Source organism: Solea senegalensis, linkage group LG9 (genome assembly GCF_019176455.1).
Source record: "Solea senegalensis isolate Sse05_10M linkage group LG9, IFAPA_SoseM_1, whole genome shotgun sequence".
Taxonomy (NCBI): Eukaryota; Metazoa; Chordata; class Actinopteri; order Pleuronectiformes; family Soleidae; genus Solea; species Solea senegalensis.
In genome coordinates, this window is record NC_058029.1 from 19,684,292 (window position 1) to 19,704,304 (window position 20,013).

The window sequence follows — 20,013 nt, forward strand, 5'->3', positions numbered from 1 at the left end:
TTGTTACCATGTTCTTTTGATAGTGTCCTCCATTGTGGGTCATTATGGAGGACAACACAGGGTGAGATGTACAATGAAACACCACTAGATAGCACTGTTAGCTCAAGCTGATTAGCATCACTGCAGCACTCTCACAAACACACATTAAGCAGAAGGCTTTGTAACTGACGCAGTTTTCGGAGTTTAGTACTAGTGGACATAAAATGCTTTTTTTATTATTATTATTATTATTACTATTGTTGTTATTATTATGGATATAGAGGCAAAACATCTGAGCAGACATTCTATGGCAATGAGTTTCAACAGTTTTTGATGTTTTGTTTGCAGATGCACATCTTTAGAGGCAACAGGCGAAGGTTACATGTCATGCAAACTAGTGAATAACTCTTAATGGGTACCTTTGCTATAAACGTAATCATCCACTGGCAAAAACATAGTGCTCTTAGTTAAAAAAAAAAAAAGAGAGAGAAATGAAAAGAGGAAAAATATACGTACAGTATGTAAACAGTCAAAGAAATTGCACTTTCTTGGCTTGGTATTAGAAGCCACACTACTGAAAGAGAGCAAAAATGTAACACTGCAAACAAACTAATTCACTGTCACTGATTGTCTGACCAATTTAAGAAAAAAAAAGGGATTACGTTCATCTAAAAAAGAGACAAATTATATAATTCTACAAAAATTACATACAATCATCATCAAGGAGAAATGTGTGATATATTGGTCAGCTGTATATCTGGTTAAAAACATCTTAGTAAATGAAAGATATAGTTATTATCCTTTATGTATAATCCCAATAATATTGTCATGTATGATAATAGATTTACACGCTACTGCTGATAGAAGGAAAACAGGTGTCTCTCTCTCTCTCTATGTACATTCACGTGAAACTAAATGCTTACGGTGACTTCCACAAAGCGGATTAGCCCAAGCACAAACTACTCTGCATCTGTACAGAAGAAAATGACGTCCAAACCGCAAATATTCACAACTTTAAAAAAGAAAATAGTAATCAAAACAACAAAGGAAGTCCTTATATAGTTGTTACCAGAGGAGATATTGCTTTTAAAGACTGCATGAGAGCGCTTAGTAAGGTACACAAGACAACATGGCACTTCTACAGAGCATTTGGGGCAAATCACTTTTCATTCCCTTTCCTCTCTTGTGTCTTTCTCCCCTTCTGACAGCATTCTGATTGTCAATGCTCCAGAGCAAAGAGCGTAACATTCTCAAAGGCAGTCTGAAGTAAACAGAAACACTTTTTTTTTTTTTTACACCCTCCCTCCCTTCCAACGGAAGCAATACTGAAAACAGTCAACAATAAACATTCCTATCGTGAACATATTTTGTCCATTTCTTTAGCAGACAGTACTCAAGCTGCCTCTTTTTTTTTTTTCTCAAAAATAACTTCTTTCTTAAAACCTCATTAGAAATTCTCTTGCAGCGTTGCCAAAATTCCTATCACTAAGCCCAGCCCCCTCCCCCTGCCTTTTCACTGGTACATAGCAGACACTATGTGAAGAAAAACCCTAACACTATCTCAACAGATTTTTTTTCTTTTACTGGCTTACTTTCCCCGTGTGCCATTTTCCCAAAGGTGCAGTGTGACTTTGAAAGTCTTACAAGGAAATTAGGGTTCAAATTTGACCTACTTAGGGCCTGGGCTACATTTTTGTTCCTCCAGGCAGTTTGTGAGCTCCTTGTCTCATGGAAACTTCAGAACCCAAATGCTCAAAGAGTATTATGTACATCCACTTTCAAACTCTGTCTTTCCCAGTTTGCTTAAGGTGCTGAAGTAAGAGCAGTCAAAGTGTATGTGTGTGCATTTATAGTGTGTCCACTCAGCATACATACAGTCTTTAGTGTGCTTGTTCATCCAGCACTAGTGCAAATTCATTTCAGCTGGTCTGTTTCTGTCTTCCATCTGGGACAGTCTATCTGATTCTTTCATCCCTCGCCGCTTGGACAAAAGGTGCGTTGCCATGGTTTCATCCTTGGTGTGATGCCCTTCAGAGTGCTGGGTTCAACACACTCGTCTGTCAGTGTGTGAGATGTCTTTCTTGCAGTTTTAGCCTCTATAATTCTGCATCTTTTTTTCTCGCTTGTTCTCTGCGGCACTGCTACTGTTAATAGCAGTGCCTTGTGACATCAGTTTGTGTCCATATGTCCAGTGGTGGGCCTGGTCCCTTTTCAGAGTGCTCCCACCTACATGAAGGTGAAATACTGTTAACAAAACAATACATGAACCTCACTGGCCTCATTCACACCTAGTGTCAACATCCGTCGTATGCAGGCAGTACCAAGTATTCACACCTGGCATTAAATGCATCCTAGATGCGTCTTCAGTGACCAAATATGAACAGATCTAGAGTCTGTGCAAATGTCTCCGCTGTCAGCAGGTTTGTGTGCATCTGTGTGTGTGTGTGTGTGTGTGTGCCAGAGAGAGATGAAGAGCTTGAGTAAAACCAAAGCTGTACTCACGCTGTGAGAAGAAATTAATTACAGGACGATCAAGTGTGGCTGCAAATAAATGAATGTATGAAGCTACCGCTGGTCAGAGGACAGACTGTGTTCATGCAGCTGAAAAATGTGGAACACATAAGTCCTCAAATCAACTCTGAATGTGGTTTGTCTACTTAAATTTGAGTATGGATTCAGATTCAGACAAGCGTGATCTGGATGTGAACGGATCACTAAGAACGGATGTTAATACCAGGCCTGAACATGCTCTTTTTCTGTACCTGATGATCTACTTACCTCTCTGTGTTAGCTTATGAGTGCTGCAGGGTCAAAAGTAAATCATTAAGCCGCCTCCTCCTCTGTTCTCTGCTGCAGGCCTCTTCTTCCCCTGGTTTTTCATTCTCTCTCTCCTCCTCTCTGCTCTGGGTTCTGGTGGGCTGTGGTGAACCAACATGCAGGAATAATTGCAAAAACAGATTTTTATTCATGGGGAAATTTGCATTCCGAAAAGAAAAGTTTTGTTTTAACGTGGGAAGTGGTTTTAACTCACAAAGGGGCTGGCAGTGTGCAAGCTGGAGGTGTCCTGACTCTGATGGAGGGGGTCACTGCTGATAACCGTCACCTCCACCCCCACTTGCTGATCTGAGGGTCAGACGTCAAACAGTACAGTATGTCAGTGAAGGCTTTAAAGAAAGAAAAGGAAAAAAAAAAAGCACATTGCTTTTTAACAGATATTTATCTGTATTTATGCTAATGTCCTCCTTGGTTCTTATCCTGAATCAGTCAGGGAGCTTTTGATGGAAACTGTGTGGTTTCACTGCTAATGGGGAAAGTTGATGCCTGCTGGGTTTTTGGACACCAGCAGTGGATGACAGAAATGGGGAAACATTTCTGCAGGCTGAAATTCTGTGGTTGGAAAACTGCTTAGTTTGTGCTGCTGAGTGCGATATGGAGACACAAGCCAAATATGAAGATGACGAGCTGTAAGCAGAGCACACACAAACACACACACACACACACACACACTCACACAAAGTTAAAGACATACACGGGACACAAAAGATGGTTACACAGTACAAATGAGTTCGACCTCAAACACAAATGCATACACAGACACCTACAGAAACAAAAACTAACACACACACTTGCTTCATGGACCTGACTTGATGTGGCTGTCGTCCCCATTGGCTCCATCACAGGACGGAGCTATTGAGTCCCTCTCCTCCCCCTCTGCGTCTCTCTCTCTGTCCCTCTGTATCCTCAGTCGGATCTGTCTGTCTCTCATGAGCTCCCAGTTCCTCACGAGGAACACGTGGTGCTTCACCACAAAGCTCCTGGCCCAACACACACACACACACACACATGCACAGAAAAGTTAGCTGTCTGCGCCGGAGTAACAAGCAGTTTATCCTGCGGTCTGTCCATACCTCTCGCTGCTGGTCAGAGGATCCATGTCAAGATGAGGGAACAGGCTGGTAATGTCACTGGAACTCTCCTCCTGCACAGGAAACAGAAAATGGAGGGATGGTGGTAAGTTTTAGAGAACAAAAGATGCAAAGTTAGGTTCTTTACTCGTCCTAAAAAACTCACTGTTGTCTGGTGAGGAGATATGGTCCTTTCCTTCAGTCGGCCTGGGAAAACAGACACAGAGACATTTTACACTGATCAAGACTTGTAACTGAACCAGAGGTTTTTGTCACCATTCCTTAACATTGCGATTCTGATAGTATCGATAACTGCAATATTCTTTTCCAACTAAATTTCTTGAGACAATAGCTAACGGATCATATTTCCAAAGTCAATGTGGCAGTTCCATACACATTTATCTAAATTGAGTGGAACAGTGGTAAGAAATAAAATCAAATGCTTGCCAAGAAGAACAGAGCCTCTCAAAACAGGAGACAGCACAAATGTGAGCCTTCAGAAAAAAATGTCATTTCGAAACCATGGATTGGAGAAAACGCTGATAAACAGAACTTCCAGTTCTTTTTGTGGTGAATTGGCAACTGCTACTTTTAGCTGTTTCAATTCTGGGAAAGAAAACTTTCTTTTAAATTTTTTTTCACATAATGTTAAAAATTAAAAAAACAAGAAAGCACATCTAATAGTGGCAACTCACAGTAACGACGCTTCCTCTTCAGTGGAACAGCGGGCTGTCTCTGAAGCTGTAAGCAAAGAAGATGAGAATTAATTACATCCCTGAATGTTTGTAAGTCTTTTCTCTCTGTGCCATGAAGCACTACTATACCTGGTTGTGCTGCCACAGCCACATAACATCATAAGGTAATTGGAAATGAATCCGCTTCAGCCTCAGGTATTTCCCTAGTGGACACAAAGGCAGTTTATACACATTCACAACCACAAAAAACTTCAGTGAAATATTAAACAATATTGTTTTTTTTTAATCCACTCACCAACATGTATGGGAGCAGGTAAAAGTGTGTACTCGTGCTCCCCTGGTGTATACTCCAAACTCTCTCTGCACTTCTGCTTGGCTTTAGAGGGAGGGCTAGGAAAGACAAGAACAACTATCGATTAACACAAAAACTGAAAACAGTCAAACTGTTATCACTGCTTGTTTATGGAATCGCTCGACTCACTCTGTGGTCTTGTAATCATCGGAATAAAGACCAGCTCTCAAAAACCTCTTCTTGGGATGACTGTCAGCTCTCTCCTCTTCTTGGATGGTTACTGGTTGGGACGGAGCCTGATCCACATCCGGTTGGCCAAAACATTCAGGGAGGGTGTCACACTCGGGCAAATCCACAGCAACACTAAAAGTAAAGCATGAAGAGAGAGAGATAGAATGATAGAGAGGGAAAAGGAGAAAGGAAGAAAAGGCACTGGTTTAGCACACAGTGCTGAAAACAATAGGTTAATATGGCAGTAGTGAGTGGTTGTATTGAATTTTCAAATCAACCAGCTCAGGTGCTTTTTAATGCAACTGGGAGTGTTTACCTCTGATGACAGGGAGAGTCACCATGTTTTCTTTTCCTCCCTCTCTTCTTCCTGGCCTGCAGCTCCAACTCTGTCACCTGCTGCACCGTGACACCTCCTCCATCTCTCTCTAACGCTCTTTCCTCTTTTCTCCCGCCCACCTCTCTTGCGTCTGTGTTGTGGTTTTGTCCCGACACGAGGTCGAGCGATGACATGGAGGGAGCTGTGGATAAGTGTGTGGGGGAGGATGCAGTGAAGGGCAGTGGGTTCTTCCTGGGCCGTCCTGGCCTTCTTTTGCTTTTCACCGTCACACTGTCAGGCGCTGGCACACTTTTCTGCTGCCCCCGGCTTCTTGAGTCACCTTGTAAACCTGCAGTTGTTGAAACAGAAACAGGGAAGGAGGGGTTGAGGCGGGGGTTGGTGGGGTGTAAGTGGTGGAGAGGAAATGAGACAGATGTGGATCAGTGATTGAGGTGTGAGGTGAGGCCCGTTTGGGCTGAGTCATGTGGATGGGCCACATATTATGTGAGTCACAACATTTCCTCTGACCAGATCACTTCTGGGAAATGCATTAACAAGTGATTTATGTATGCACACACACACACACACACGCACACACACGCACGCACACACACACACACACACACACACACACACAATAGACCACAACACTATGCAGCGACATGTATAATTCTTTGTTGTGAGCCTGCACACGTATGCATTTTTGTATACAGTTAGTTAATGTGACACACAATCTCAACGGACTGAGCAGACAGAAAAAGAAAAGTCCCTCTACTAGCATACTGTATTTTAAACATGTGTGTGTGTGTTTAGCTGGATGATGAACTCATGTTTCCTTTGTCTGACCCTCATGCTGTTCCACCATCAATCACTCCAGTGGTCATCTATCTTTTTGGTCAAATTTCCACGCTCCCTGACAACTATGACCACTCTTTCCTGATTTGATTTTTCCAAGTCAAACAGGTTCTGTTGGCCAGCAGTGAGGGACAGGCCAGGCTTTAAATAGCCAATTTGGTGGTTAACTAATGATTGTGTTCACTTGGTTGCCCTAGGCAGTAACAGTGTGTGGTTCACTTCAGACTGGGAAGATTTCAAAGATTTTCTGGCAGATTCCCACCAAGATGCTGCCTTTCTGTTATAACACTACATAAAAATTCTATCAGCGAGTGGTGGTTGCTGAGTGGTTGCATTTGTCTGTGTGCGTGTGTCAGGTGCGCCTCCTGCACAGCAGAAGGAGTCTAAAATTGGCTGTAAAAAGAACAGAGTCTTGTTTCCTCTTACACACCCTACAGGCTTTGATGTGAAGCTCAATACCACCTGAGAAAAAGCTGTGCTGCCAGTCTGCCACTATGTTGGGCAAACTCTCAACGCCACAGTCTCTTTGCTACATTGTGCAAATATAAAGATCTGTCAAAATGGGCACATGAAAAGATGCCCTTGAAATAAATCCTATTACTGTAGTTAAATTTCAGTTTGAAGGCACCGTTGCATCTAGATTACTACTGGCAATCTACATATTCATGTTTTCTGAAAAAAATAATAACATCATACAACTGAGCTGTCAGATAACTTAAGACACATTTATCAGCACAGTGAAATACAAACAAATGCTACTGTGTTCCAAGTATTTGATGCAATTTTAGCTCTAATGCCAACATAACATAATCTTGTGCCATCAGGCAGAAGCACAGATGTTGCTGATTGTTTTACCCACATATTTATATATTTGAGTCGTCCACCTCACCTGAATCTCTCCTCTCTCTCCAAGCTGGCTCATCTCTCCTCCATGACCTATCTTCATTTCCTGAAATTCTCCTGGACAATCCACTCCTTGGACCCCTCCCTCCTGTTGCCATGGCAGCAGATGTGAACAGGTTAGTATGTGTTGGGGACGGTGATGTCCTGTACAGGTGCGACTCTTCAGCATCGTCGCCATCTTCGTCCTCTAAGTCTGATGCAACCAGTCTGCCTGTGTGTTGCTCCCCAGTGAAGCCTCTCCAGCTGGGGTTTGGGTTTCCAAACGCCAAGCCCCCCAGGCTGCCAAATTTCATCCGGCTCTGGTCCAGCCCACCCCAGCCTCCTCCAAATGAAGACAGGTGAGAGGAACCCAGCCCCAGTGAGGTGAGAGACATGTGTTTGTGCCTCTCAGCAGTGGACAGTGATGATGATGATGACGTGGCAGCAGCAGCAGCAGAGAAAGAATTATTTTCATTCTCACGTAACCAAGGCGATTCTTTGGACAGCATGTTCCCCATTCCTCTTGTCCCTTTCCTTCCTTCATCTCCTTGCCCCAAAATGAACCCAGGCCTGTGCTTTGAGCTGGTCAATCTCTCCCTCTCCATGCTGTCTTCCTCCTCGTCCCCATGCAACTCCTCATCATCATCCATGTCTCGGTCGCAGTGCCGGTGACGGTGTTTATGTTTGTGTTTGTGTTCGCTCCTCCCACAGCCACAGGAAAGGCTGGATGTGAACCCTGAGCTGAGATGTGGGCCTCCTCCACTGCCTCCTCCTACATCTCCATCAACCTCTCCGCCCAATGCTCCCTCTCTCAGCAACCTGCTCCTGCGTCTGTGGAATCTGGCGGGGTTGAGGAGGAAATGGGCATGATGGAGCTGATGGGGGCCAAACTGGTGGGGAGATGGAAGTGAGTAGGAGCTGGGGAGGTGATGGTAAAGTGCAGTGGCTGGGGGATAGCTGCTGTAAAAGCCCATATTTTCAATGGACTCCTGGAACTTTGAGGGGCAGCCACACTGCCTGCGGTCTGGCTTTCTGTTACAATGAACCGGCTGGCAGGGGTAGAAAGGCTGTGGGGAGAAGGAAGGATTCGTAGGGTAAGATGAAGGATGAGGTGAGTAGAAACCATTCAGATTGATCCTGAAGATGTTGGAGCGGAGCGGATGAGAGGAGGGATGATGGCGCCTTCCTCCAGCTGCAGACCCACTCCCATCAAAACCTTGTCCCAATTCTGTCCTCATCCAACTTCGTCTTCCAATATGGACCTCACTGAACTGAACAATCAGATCTTCAAGTTCAGCCAGAAAGTCTGGATCCTGTGTGTGTAGCTGCTGGTGCTTCTTTTTATGTTTGTTTTTCTGTCTCTTCAGTGCATTGTGCCCAAGGCAAGGATAAAAGTCTGAATGAGTGCACTTATTGTGTCCTGGGCAGGGGCACAAGCAAGTACAAGGAGAGGAACAGTCGTAATCCCTCCTCCTGTGCCGATGTCTGTCTCTGTGCCGCTCCACATTACTTGAGTTACTGATTAGGTTTGTGTGCCTGGGGATATGAGAGGGAGGTGAGGAAACTGGAGAGGGACGGTCAACAAGAGAGGGGTGTCTCTGACTCCCAAGCATCACTCCTGACCCCTGGCCCAGTGTGAGAATGCCTCGTGCTCTCCTCATCTCCCCTCGCTCAGACACACTGTTGTTATCTGTTCCAATTCCGCTATCACTAGGCAGTGTTTCCTCACTATGTGATTCACTCCTTGGGGAGGGGGTGGCATCTTTGATGTGGCCAGGAGAGCCAGGTGTGTGGTGTAGTGGAGTGGTAGGAAAGGAGAGCTTACATGATGACTGGTGAAAGGGGAAGTGGTGCCTTCCCTGGCATGGACAACACTTCTTCACAAATGGAGAGATAGAACAGGAGGAGGGAGGACGCGGGGAGGTGCAGGATGATGATGGGGAAGGGAGGGAGAAGTGGTGAGGAAAATGTAGGTTAGATGTTGGTTCGGTGACGCTTCCCTCACTGTAAGGACTCTGAGCCCCACTGGAGTGTGTAAGAGATGGGGACGGAAAAGGGTGAGAGGGAGGAGGAGGCTGAGGTTGGGTAGATGAGAAGAGAGATGTTTCAGTGGGATTGGTAAACAGAGACGACTGAGTGGAGCTCTGGGCATTGGAATTTACATTCGCTGTTTGGACTTTAGGCTTGCGTCCTCGCCTCTTGCCCATGTAGATGGTCCCTCTCTTGCTCACATTGATCTGTGGGCCCAGCTTACTCCCAAAAGAGGAGGACAGGGCTGAGAGTGTCTGTACTGTTGTAGACTCTATTGATTTACACATTCTTAAAGTGGTCTCACCATCTGCTGCCTCAACACCCCTTCCCTCCTTTCCCACATAACTGGACAGCATTACTTTGTGAAGTCTCCTCTTCTTTCTTTTCTTCATCTCGTTAATAATCCTCCTGATCTTAAGCTGCCTGTTCCCCTTGTCAGAAGTATGAAAATCTTTACTCCTGTCTGTATTATCAGCATGATTCAGTGCATCTTCACTCTGGTCCTCTGGGAGGGGTCGCTTGGGAGGACGGCCACGCTTCTTGGGGCTGGATTTAGACTGAGCTGCAAGTACCGGCTTTGGCTCCAGCACAGGGGCTTTCTGAATGTCGTTACACCCAAGAAGAGGCTCCTCAGCTGGAACAGCATTTGCTGAAAGTCTAGGTGGAGGCTCATTTAAACTAGAACTGTGGGATTGAGGGCGGCCCCTTTTTCGAGTAGGAGTTATGGGGCATCTGGACACAGGGGGACTAGGGTCTGACATGGGTTGCTTTGGGGATGGAGGTTTGGTTGCAGAGGAGAGTGCGGATAAGTTGCTGCTTAATGCGCTAGTTACCGTATGTGTGTCGTCTGTATGCTGAAAACTGGCCTTGGCAGGAAGAGAAATCTTGGGGTTCTGGGGAAAACTTAGTAAAGGATTATGTTGGGAATCTGAAGGGTTTTCATGATTTTCTGCTCTATGAGCGCGGTGCACCAGCTTGGTCCAGCTGGGCCGTCTCGCTTTACGTTTCTTTAGTGGGCGGCTGTCTTGCTCTTGGGGGAAAGAGGGGGGAGAAACTGGGGCACGGGCAGACAGAGTTGGCAGAGTGGGAGGAGCAGAACAAGAGGGATGGCTTAGAGGCACAGCTGAATGTCTTGAGCTGTCTTGTTCTTTTGATTTACTAGTTTCACCTGTTGTTATTGGCTCAGCTAGTTTAACTGACCCGCAACTGTCAACTGTCTCATTCTTCTCTTCTGGTCTGCCTGGATCCAGTACTTTACAGGTTTTATCTAGTTTACCACAATCAAATGTTTCACCACATTTCTGATTATTGTCTTCTGTTCTTTGTCTGTCTGGACTAAGTTTGTCCCTCTTTCTCTCAGCCTTTCCTCTTTCAGTCTTCAGATTATCTCTCCACCTATCGTCAGTCCTTTGTCTTTCAGCTTTTTGTTTACCATGCCTTGGTTTTCCATCTTTCCCGTTCTCCTTTTTCTTCTTCTTGCCCTCCTCGTCACCACTCTTTGCTCTTTCAGCTTCCAACCTATCTCGTTTAGATTTTTTGTCTTTCCGTTTCTCTTTCTTTGCCTTCCTCTCTTTCTCTCTCTTTTTCTCCAGTGAGGTCTGTTCAGAGGGATTCTGATCTTGAGATTGGGCAGAGAGATCCACAGAGGGGGCAGACTGTGGTTTAGGGGTGGCTGAGGGAGAGGAAGGTGAGTCTGGATTACTCTTATTGGACAGGCTAAGTTCTCTATGGGAGCTGGTGGAGACTGGAGGTCTTGATGAGGAGTCCATGGAAGAAATAGAGGAAGAACTGCTGTTTTTTCCAACTTTGATTTTCGAGGAGGTGCCAAGATTGTTGGCACAGACTTTTCCATTTGATAGTCCCTTCTGTCTCGCTGTCCGTACCAAACCGTTATGTTTCTTGGTGGTGTTTCTTTCATTTCTGGTCTCAGATGCAGACTGGATGCATGTTGTGGAAGGAGTAGTTGAGGCAGCCTGGTCTGTTGTGGGTGAGCAGGATTTGTGTCCTGCAGGAACGGGCTGACCATTGATACTAGGAAGCCTCTCTTTCTTCGCTCTCTCAGATGAACCATTTGAATTCACCTCTGTTTTATCGGCCAGCTTGACAGGAACCTGAGGAACGCAAGCACATAATGTTTGTCATAAACAGCAAAGGCTGTGACATCTATAGTTTGTACTTGACAACAGTCTCTCAATGGGGAAGTAACAATAACTAAAATGCTTTTGTTTTTGTCTAAACAATGAAACAGAGTGTGAGGAGTAAATTACTCAATCAGGCAGAAAAAGAGGGCACAATGTGGAGAAGAAGAGAGTGAAGTGATGAAAACACGAATGGGGTTGACACAGAATAGAGAAATACAAAGGCTATAAAGGCAAAGAAACAGAGAAGCGGGAGTGGGACAAAGAAAGAGGGGCAGAGAAAGATAAATGTGAGCAGGTAGAGAAGAGGGGATGTAAAAATAGAAGAGAGGGACAGATATAGTGTGCCTGGCAGAGACAGAAAGAGAGAGAGAAAGCTGTGCTATTGGTAGCTATAAATTGCCACTAATACAGATGAGAAGGCTTGACATTTCATACTTGTCCTGTAATTTTGGTACACTGCAGTTTGAGTGGTGTTTGAGCAGCTAAAGCAATAAGATCCCCCTGAGGTGATTGTCTTAAGGACCGATGGACCAATGTCTGTAATTGCTCAAAAGGATTGCAGTGACATTGTCCTATTTATAGGTGTGTTTATTTAAAAGTGCTGCTTAAGCTTCAGCATTGAGACAATACCTTATTTGATCTTATTACAACTGAGCACAAAGTCATGATATTTTTCTCCACATATCCCTTTCTGGTGGATGTTTGCCTGCAGAAACAAATCAAAGCTATAGCACTGATACCCTATTGGTTACAAGGTGACGAGCTGACGCGATACAGGAAAAAGAAAAACATTACATCTGATTCACTGGATTAAGCACAGACTGTAAAAATGTAAACCAAAAGCAGCAACAGCTTTTTAAGGAGTCACGGTGTGGCGAAGTAGTAGATGTACCAAATGTGTTATTTACAGTTTAGTATTTTAAAATATGTAAAACGTCTGCATCAGTATCAGTAGATATTGAAAGTTGCAATATATGCATTGTATTTGACTCAAATAAGTGGTATTGAAATATCCTTATTGATTATTGTACATCTGAATAACGTCAGTCACTGTGACGGTTTTACTTTTTAAGATAATAATAATTGGCGGCTGACTGTATGTTGGTGAGGATTGTCCTTAACTTACCTGTTTGGCAGACTTTGACCCTTGGTTGGCTATGGTGGGGACTGAGGCTGGAGTGGATGGTAATGGCAGTTGCTGTGATGACGACGAAGATGATAGTGATGAAATAACATCCAAGCCTGAGTGTTGCTCTCTGGTTGTCTCATCTGGAATAGAGCTGCTTTTACTCTGCTGCCCCAATCCTTCAGTGTCCCCCCTCAGCAGCCCTCCCCTGCCCTGCCTCTGATAGGTCCTAATGGTGGGCTTGCAGACATAGCTCTCCAAGATCTTGGGTGGCTTCTTGGTGCGTTTTGCTTGAATTCCCACCCGGAGTCGTACATTGCCCTCAGGGCAACTGGTCTCTTTGCCAGAGATCTGAAGCTGTTCCTGCCCTGAGCTTCCACAGCGCCCCTCTATGAGCAACTCCAGTACTGCCCCCTTGTCTCCTTCTCTCTTCCTTCCTGTTCCTTTTTTCTCCAGCTCCTTTTTCCCCACATCTGTGTTCTCCCCATCACACCGTCTCTTCTTATCTGCCACTTGATCCTGTTCTGAGTCCTCCAGTGCAGCTGTGGGGCTCAGAGTGGAGTTTGTGGCCGGAGGGGTCCCCCCCTTCACTCTCTGGTCCATCAGAGACAGGGGGAGACGCAGGATGCTGTGGGATGCCCAGTATAAGACTTTCAAATGTACCTGGTGGTGGTAATGGGGTCAAGGACAATGAGCTGAATGCAGGTCTAGGTCAGACGATTTCCAAAAGAATATCCTATAATAATAGCCGCAGTTGGGTGCCTTCATTCAGTCAAGGTCTCTCTCTTCTCTTTTCGGCTCAATCTGAAAGGGGATTTAAGCAGAGACAGAAAGAGAAAGAGAGAGAGAGAGGGAAGGGAAAGACAGACAAACAAAGACAGACAGAAAGATAGAGAGGCCAGTGATTAGTCATTTCAGTGAGCTCAGATGCAGAGCAGCAGCGGCACAGGAATTGAAGGGAAAGTCCCCTTCCTGCAGGCAGCCGTAGAGAGGTGCTAACGTCTGTGTCCACAGAGATGATCTCATCATACAGAAAACCCAGGGGGCCAATCCATGCTGCCGATTCCCAGAATGTCGCAAGTAACTGGAAGAAAGACCTACTCACATTCTTCAAAAACACGACCAGCTACTTTTCAGTGACAATCTGTAAATAACAGCAGCCCTGAAAGACATAAAATACTCTTTAAACCTGGACACATTTGCTTATGTTTTAATCCTTGCTCTGCCTCCTCTTTCCAAAATCAATATATCAATCAATCAGCTCCTGACTAATTCAAACACTTGATCCAGTCTCCTCCTCTCCCCACTGTCTTTGCGCCTTCTGTTCTCAGCTACTCCCACAAGCACTTCTCCTCCCACCCTTCCCTCTGCTGTACTGTCTTTTCTCTCCGAAACTCCCCTTTTCATGTTTGGCAGAAAGCTCTTGCATGCATTCTCTATTAGCCCCATCCACTCTCTTTCTCTTTCCCTCTCTCCCTCTCTCTCTGTAGACCACACAGTAAAATGGTCAACTCATACACTACATCCAAGTTAATCAGAACCATATTTCCTCCTCCACTTCGTTCTTTTCTCCTCTCCAACCTAAATCCCTCCATTCACAGTCCTACCATTCCCCTCCTCCCCTTTCAGTAGTGGTAACACAAATCCGTAGGAAAGGGTAAAACTTATTTTTGGAAAGGAGTGCAAATTCCTCCTCCTCCCATTGCTTCCTCCAAGTTAAGTAAGCTTTTCATTGACCCCATTGTAAATGGACTTTTAATGTGACATTACAGCAAAGCAACACACCCTAAAATAACATTCCACTTAGCAGAAAAACTTTCACTCTCACTCGTTCCATGCTCAGCCCACTTTTGAACCTAACGCATCGCATCTTCTGTCATGCTTCTTTCATTAGACTCCCTCTGCCTCATTAAGAGAGACACTCGTCAGTTTTCTAATGAAACACACCCTGCTTTCTCCTGAGAGCCTCTTATGAAATAGCTAATTTGTCTCTCAACGCAATGAACTGCCCCCTGAAACTTACAAATGCATCTAAGATAATATTTTACTCAGGACCTCAGTGGGCCATCTCTCCTGCCTCTTGGTCCCTCCACACCCAAACTCTTTTCTTGAGTCATACCGAGCTCAAATCAACATCTGTTCCAGTAACTGCTGTTATGCAACCATATTGGAAAGCATTTCCAAGGACAAAACCTCCTCAGAATAAAATAAAATGAGCACAGCGATGGACAGTGGTTCTTTTAAATCACACCAGACACTTCTATTATGATTCTCTATTCTACTCCAAGAAGCCAGAGCTGGAGGAAGAAGAGGAGTTTGTGCAAAGTGTAAGCAGAGAACAAGAGGTAGATTTTCAAACATAAAAGGGACAATTCCATTCAACTGGAGACAGAAGAAGTACATATTTATAGCTTTTTATAATCTCCAGAGCTATACCTCTCAAACATAACTCTAGATTATTCTAACATTAGACCACAAGCTATTCCAAGTGACAGGATGATGAGTGGACTTGACACTGTAGTCAGTGTGGTTCCTTGGCTGTGCCGAGGCGACGATTAAATCACAATAATGGCCACCCATACTTCCAGCTACCATCAACATCCCATGATGGTATTATCATCAATTACTACAATACCGATGCCATCTGCCCGACAACAGCATGAGCACAGCAGCAGTGCTGCCCCCAGGAAATTGGGATCCTGTAGTGTATCGGCATCTAACATATTGTATATTGAACTGTGAAGTAGTGTTGTAGTACTCAAGATTAGTCTTGGTCTCAAAACCATTTTTCAAAGGTCTTGGTCTCATCCCGTCTCAGACTGACACATTTTTACTCAGTCTTGTCACAGTCAAAAAAGAATTTGCCAGAGAATGGAAACAGTTGCATTGAGAACTGTCCAGACGTCACTAAACAAGGCTATTTGAGACCACAACTAACTTATTTGACAATTATTGGATGGAAAATTTCAATCATCAAATGAAATCAGTAACATAAGTAGTTAAGTTAGAATGTTTGATGTCAGAAATCAGATGATGCAAAATCATTGTGGTTTTGACAGAAAAGTATGTATAAAAATGTGTGTAGTAACTTTTTGCATGACATTTACTGTTAATTACTGATCCACAACTTTGCAGCTACTGCCAATTCTGATCTTGGGAAGCAAAAAATGGTTAATTTGATATTAAATTACAATATATTAGATTTGATTTAACTGATTCCACACCGGGGAATTAACCCACATTTATATGGTGCACTGGTTTTGGTTTACAATCTGTCAAGCACCATTTTGGTATTGGTCTAGACTTGGTCTTGGTCCTTTTGTCTTGGTCTAGCTAAGCTCTGGTTACGATAAAGAGGTTATGTTTCTAGCATTGTCATAGGGATGAGTCGATGTGATAGTCGGCATCATTCTCAGTTTTGATACTGACCAAAATCACTGGATTGTACTGCGTATTGGAATAAGAAAAAAGTAAAATTTGCTGCTATTCATAAACCCTAAATATGAATGGACCTAAATGAGAGCAGCTAATGTCTGGTACACAGTTGGAACATTATGTTTTTGAAACGCCTGGTTGCAGCTGCAGAGGTCAACTAAGCTATGCGCGACGTAAATGTTGTAATATGGCCATTTCTGCCAAGGTCTATGCGGACCCTTCATGGATGATTGTGTCCAGTTTGAGTCAGTGCGGACCATATGGGGCAACCTCGCATGCTCCATGTGGCACTACACTTTCCAGCACAGTTGGTGGCACGCTCTTGATTTAGTCAAGGAAGAAGATGGTAATCACAAACATTAAGCCAGAAGGTTTGGTGGTACCCACGCATGTGCAACTCAGCACTCAACGTATACAAGGACACACAAAAGAGGGAAAACTCCTGGTGAGAAATTGCCACTCCTGGAATGGAATGTGAGATCAAGCATGTTTGTGTGCAATGCTAGACTGACAAAGACACTCTTTTAAATATGAGCCGGGTTGTTCAAAATATGTAAAAGACTGGATCTGACTAATGTTGGCATTGATAGATACTCTTGGTCTAGGTTAGAACATTTTCATTAATGTGTTGGTTTTCCGGTCTGAGTGTTAAGGTTAGGATGAGCCTAACAGTGTTGTTCCAAAATAATCGCAATCCAGAAAAGCATCATTGACCAACACGACCACATCCTGACCACCAAATTTAAAATGATGCCATCAGGTTGGTGTTTTATAGCTCCACCCACAAGAACTATCCACTAAAATCCTTAAATCCTTCATCCTAGTGGCCATCTGAGTGTTAAACCAAGCACCTTTTTAGTGCTTGGTTTACCTATTTTTACCTATTTAGTTGGACTAAGACAATAATTCATATTTCTTAATGTCATATAAATACATTAGTCAAAATCAAGCTAGTCTTAGTCAGACTAACATACCTGGTCAATGCTATTCATAGTCCGACTACTCCTGCATGTATACGCTTAGTTGGACTGGAGTGGGACTTGGAGTTCTGTGCATGCACCAAAATGACCTCCCTTGTGCATACACAGGCCACCAGGGAGACATCTCTTGTCCTGTCCTCTCTGTTGCTTGTTTACTTTGTAATTAATGTGTATGCATGGTTTTGGGGTCTGTTTTAATTGAATTGTCCTTTGGGACGGACACATTTGTCTCATCTGATATAGGTATCATATCAGAAACAAAAAAATTGGTATCTAGTCATATCATTAGTCTGTCTGTTTGGGAACTGCAAACCCCAAAAAAGTAAAGAATGGATTTGGATAACATTTTATGGGGTTATAGGTTATGGCCCTACTAGGTGATGCTTGCTCCACATAAACAGGGAAGTTTCTTATGTGAGTCTACCTCCTCCTCCTCCCACACACACACACACACACACATTAGCTGATGTATTAAAACATTGTGCGCCCAGATCGCAGCTGCGTAGGCTGACTGATGTGGCTACTGTAGATACAGTACGGGCAGTGGGGGTGTTAACCGCACTCGGCAGCCTATCACTGGTTTACTGAGGACGTCAACAGGAGCTTCCTTCTCGACAATGACTTTGCGCACCCCTGAAAATCACCAACTGCCGCTGTCGCACTTAGAAAAGATACACACATGCACGTGTTGTTGGTGTCGTCACTCACATTTCCATAATGAAATCTGTCGAAGCTCCTAAAACACGCAGTTGCACGCTGAAAGTCAACATACGTATGTGAGAGTGGATGGCACGAAAATGTGCTTGCTGCTGGTGTTTGTGCTGTGGATTAATCCCCAGATACCTTTTTTCTCTTCTATGTGTCCTCTGCTGGCCCTTCTGCTGGTGTCAGCAACATTGAAATAAGAAATATCACCACGCACGGAGAGAACAGAACAGAGCAGGGGGGGAGAGACACACACACACACACACTCAGCAACAAGGGATAAAATTAGCGCAAAGCGGATGCACAAAATTCTCTCCAGCCCTCAGTTATCTGAGCTGGTTGTTGATGACAGGCCTGCGCACATTAATACACACTGCCATTACAGTCTCTAATAAGGCTACGTAGGCTACTTACCCGAGAGCGCGTCCCGGAGCCAACTGCGTTTAGGCAGGAGGTGAAGGTGTTGCTGTCCTGCTCCCCTCTTCTTCTTCTTCTTCTTCTTCTTCACACCGACAGCGATCCAGTCTTTGGTGCATTAGATGTTGCTTTGATTACATAACTGAGGCCAGCGGAGGTTAAAACACCTCCTAACACCGAGTTTCAGTCCCATCCGAGCGCGGAGCCTGCTGTGCAACAACATTGGCGCGGGTGTTTTCATAATCATACAGTCGACACATCTCCGTCGTCGGCGCGTCTCCGCAGCTAGGTGGCGGACTGGTTACACTGGATGTGATTTCTCTCCCACTTCTCTCGGGGAAAGTTGTGTCGCTCCCGCCTGCGATAATAATAATGGCTCAGACTGTGTGCTGCTCTCGTATATGCGCACGCACAGGCTGTGTTAACGTGTCAGGAGGACTGAGGGCTGCTGCAGCAGTGTGTGTGTGTGTGTGTGTGTGTGTGTGTGCTACAGAGCAGAGGTTGAGGATGTGCGGGAATGCAACTGCGTGGCCATTTGCATGTGGTCAGAGGATCAGAGAGGAGGGGATAAAACTGTGAACACAGCACTGGATCTCTGTGTGGTTCTTAATAGGCGATAGGGGAGGAGGAGGGCTATTTAGACGCTTAATAAAATGGCGACGACTTGGCTAAAATGGGCCGTTGTTGGTAGTGATTTTAAGAGCAGCTTCGAAAAGTTGCAGCGCGTCCTGTGAACGCGGATTTACTTTACATTTGTGTGTCAGAGAGGGAGGAGAGTGGCAGGCAGCACTGAGCACTTATTCAAAAGTTCATTTTAGGGACGGGGGATCGTGTTTAACAAAAAATACTGATCAGAACTACACGTTTTTAACCCCGCAGGATTAACACATGTTGTATTCATGTGTATTTTAAACATAGGCCCATGTTTTAGACATTAAACAAAAGAAGGTCAAAACAATTATTTCACAACTTTAAAAATTACCATTATCTATCTATCTATCTATCTATCTATCTGTGTGTATATATATGTATATGTATATATATATATATATATATATATATATATATATATATATATATATATATATATATATATAATATAAAGTAGTTCTTAGATTTATGTTAGTGCAGCTTCACCTGTCCAGATTTGTTTTTCCTTTACTTTTGTAAAAGGGTCTTGAAACACTTTCACTTGGTGGAGTTTTAGATGACACACATCAATAATCTCATAATAATACAAGGGCTGCATGAGGCAATACGATAAATTTACAGTTTAATGTAAATTAAATGATCTGAGAGAGATAATGTCACCCCTCCTCTGGTCTCTGTTTACAGCTTATGTAATATGAATCCAGTTATGACCAATCACAAGACAGTTCACAGAGAGCGTTAGTGATCTTTTTGGCTACTACAACCCTGCAAACAGGTCCCTTCAGTGGAAAGATCACTACTCCAGACAACAACTACTGCAAACAAAAATCTAAAAAAGAAAAAGGAAAAAAGGTAAACAGTCTTTAAGAGAGTCAGATGATAAGTGAAAGGAGGGTAGGATATTACGCAATCCCAACACTATTTTCTATTGATCCTCCTTCCAACTGGAGCAGCTGGGAATACAGAGCTGAAAATAGATCTTACTACAATCATCCTATTGGTCCTTGATATTGATTTAAAAAGTCAAAGTGGGCAAAATCTCGTAGGGTTCCCATCAAAACAGCCACATTCGGTGCCTTTAAACAGTTATTTTAAAACCTGAAAAGGTTTTTTCCTCTTTATACCACTTTCATCACAATGACAATTGTTAAGCAAACAAACAACGAGAACAAACAATGCATATGTAAATTCAAAATAGGTTAAAAATGGAAGTATTTATGTCTCGTTAACATTCATGTTCCGAAGAGTTATTGGATTTGACTCTCCATTTAATGTTTCAAACATAAAGTCTCATTTTATTTTGAAAACTGATCTATAGTGTGTAATTTTTTAAAACAATTTACAATTACGGACGTGAAACGTTCCATATACA

At 43.8% G+C, this 20,013-nt stretch overlaps 1 protein-coding gene across 3 annotated transcripts; it reads right to left on the bottom strand.

Moving 5' to 3' along the window:
* Positions 1 to 285: 285 nt before the first annotated feature.
* On the bottom strand, positions 286 to 18,959 carry LOC122774591 (histone-lysine N-methyltransferase ASH1L-like). Of its 3 annotated transcripts, XM_044034009.1 has the most exons (14): positions 17,988 to 18,957; positions 12,454 to 13,257; positions 7,163 to 11,297; positions 5,419 to 5,767; positions 5,061 to 5,234; positions 4,875 to 4,969; positions 4,709 to 4,782; positions 4,580 to 4,625; positions 4,051 to 4,091; positions 3,888 to 3,958; positions 3,619 to 3,794; positions 3,011 to 3,102; positions 2,758 to 2,897; positions 286 to 2,205 (listed from the first exon to the last, which is right to left on the bottom strand). In XM_044034009.1, exons 2-13 carry the CDS (start codon positions 13,054 to 13,056, stop codon positions 2,772 to 2,774), a joined length of 5,982 nt encoding a protein of 1,993 aa, XP_043889944.1. In that variant the 5' UTR covers positions 13,057 to 13,257; positions 17,988 to 18,957; the 3' UTR covers positions 286 to 2,205; positions 2,758 to 2,771. The 3 variants fall into 3 exon arrangements, 2 of the variants coding, with proteins under 2 accessions (XP_043889944.1, XP_043889945.1); XM_044034010.1 differs by lacking the exons at positions 286 to 2,205; positions 2,758 to 2,897 and having other exon boundaries at positions 3,039 to 3,102; positions 3,606 to 3,794; positions 17,988 to 18,958; XR_006361008.1 differs by lacking the exons at positions 286 to 2,205; positions 2,758 to 2,897; positions 3,011 to 3,102; ... (3 more) ...; positions 4,580 to 4,625; positions 4,709 to 4,782 and having other exon boundaries at positions 5,061 to 5,321; positions 17,988 to 18,959.
* Positions 18,960 to 20,013: the final 1,054 nt, after the last annotated feature.

Coding starts and splice junctions, on each gene's coding strand:
- LOC122774591 (XM_044034009.1), bottom strand. CDS start 13,056: ATGGACCAGAGAGTGAAGGGGGGGACCCCTCCGGCCACAAACTCCACT. Junction 11,298..12,453: donor GGTCAAAGTCTGCCAAACAG/GTAAGTTAAGGA, acceptor TGCGTTCCTCAG/GTTCCTGTCAAGCTGGCCGA. Junction 3,795..3,887: donor CCTCTGACCAGCAGCGAGAG/GTATGGACAGAC, acceptor GTGTTGGGCCAG/GAGCTTTGTGGTGAAGCACC.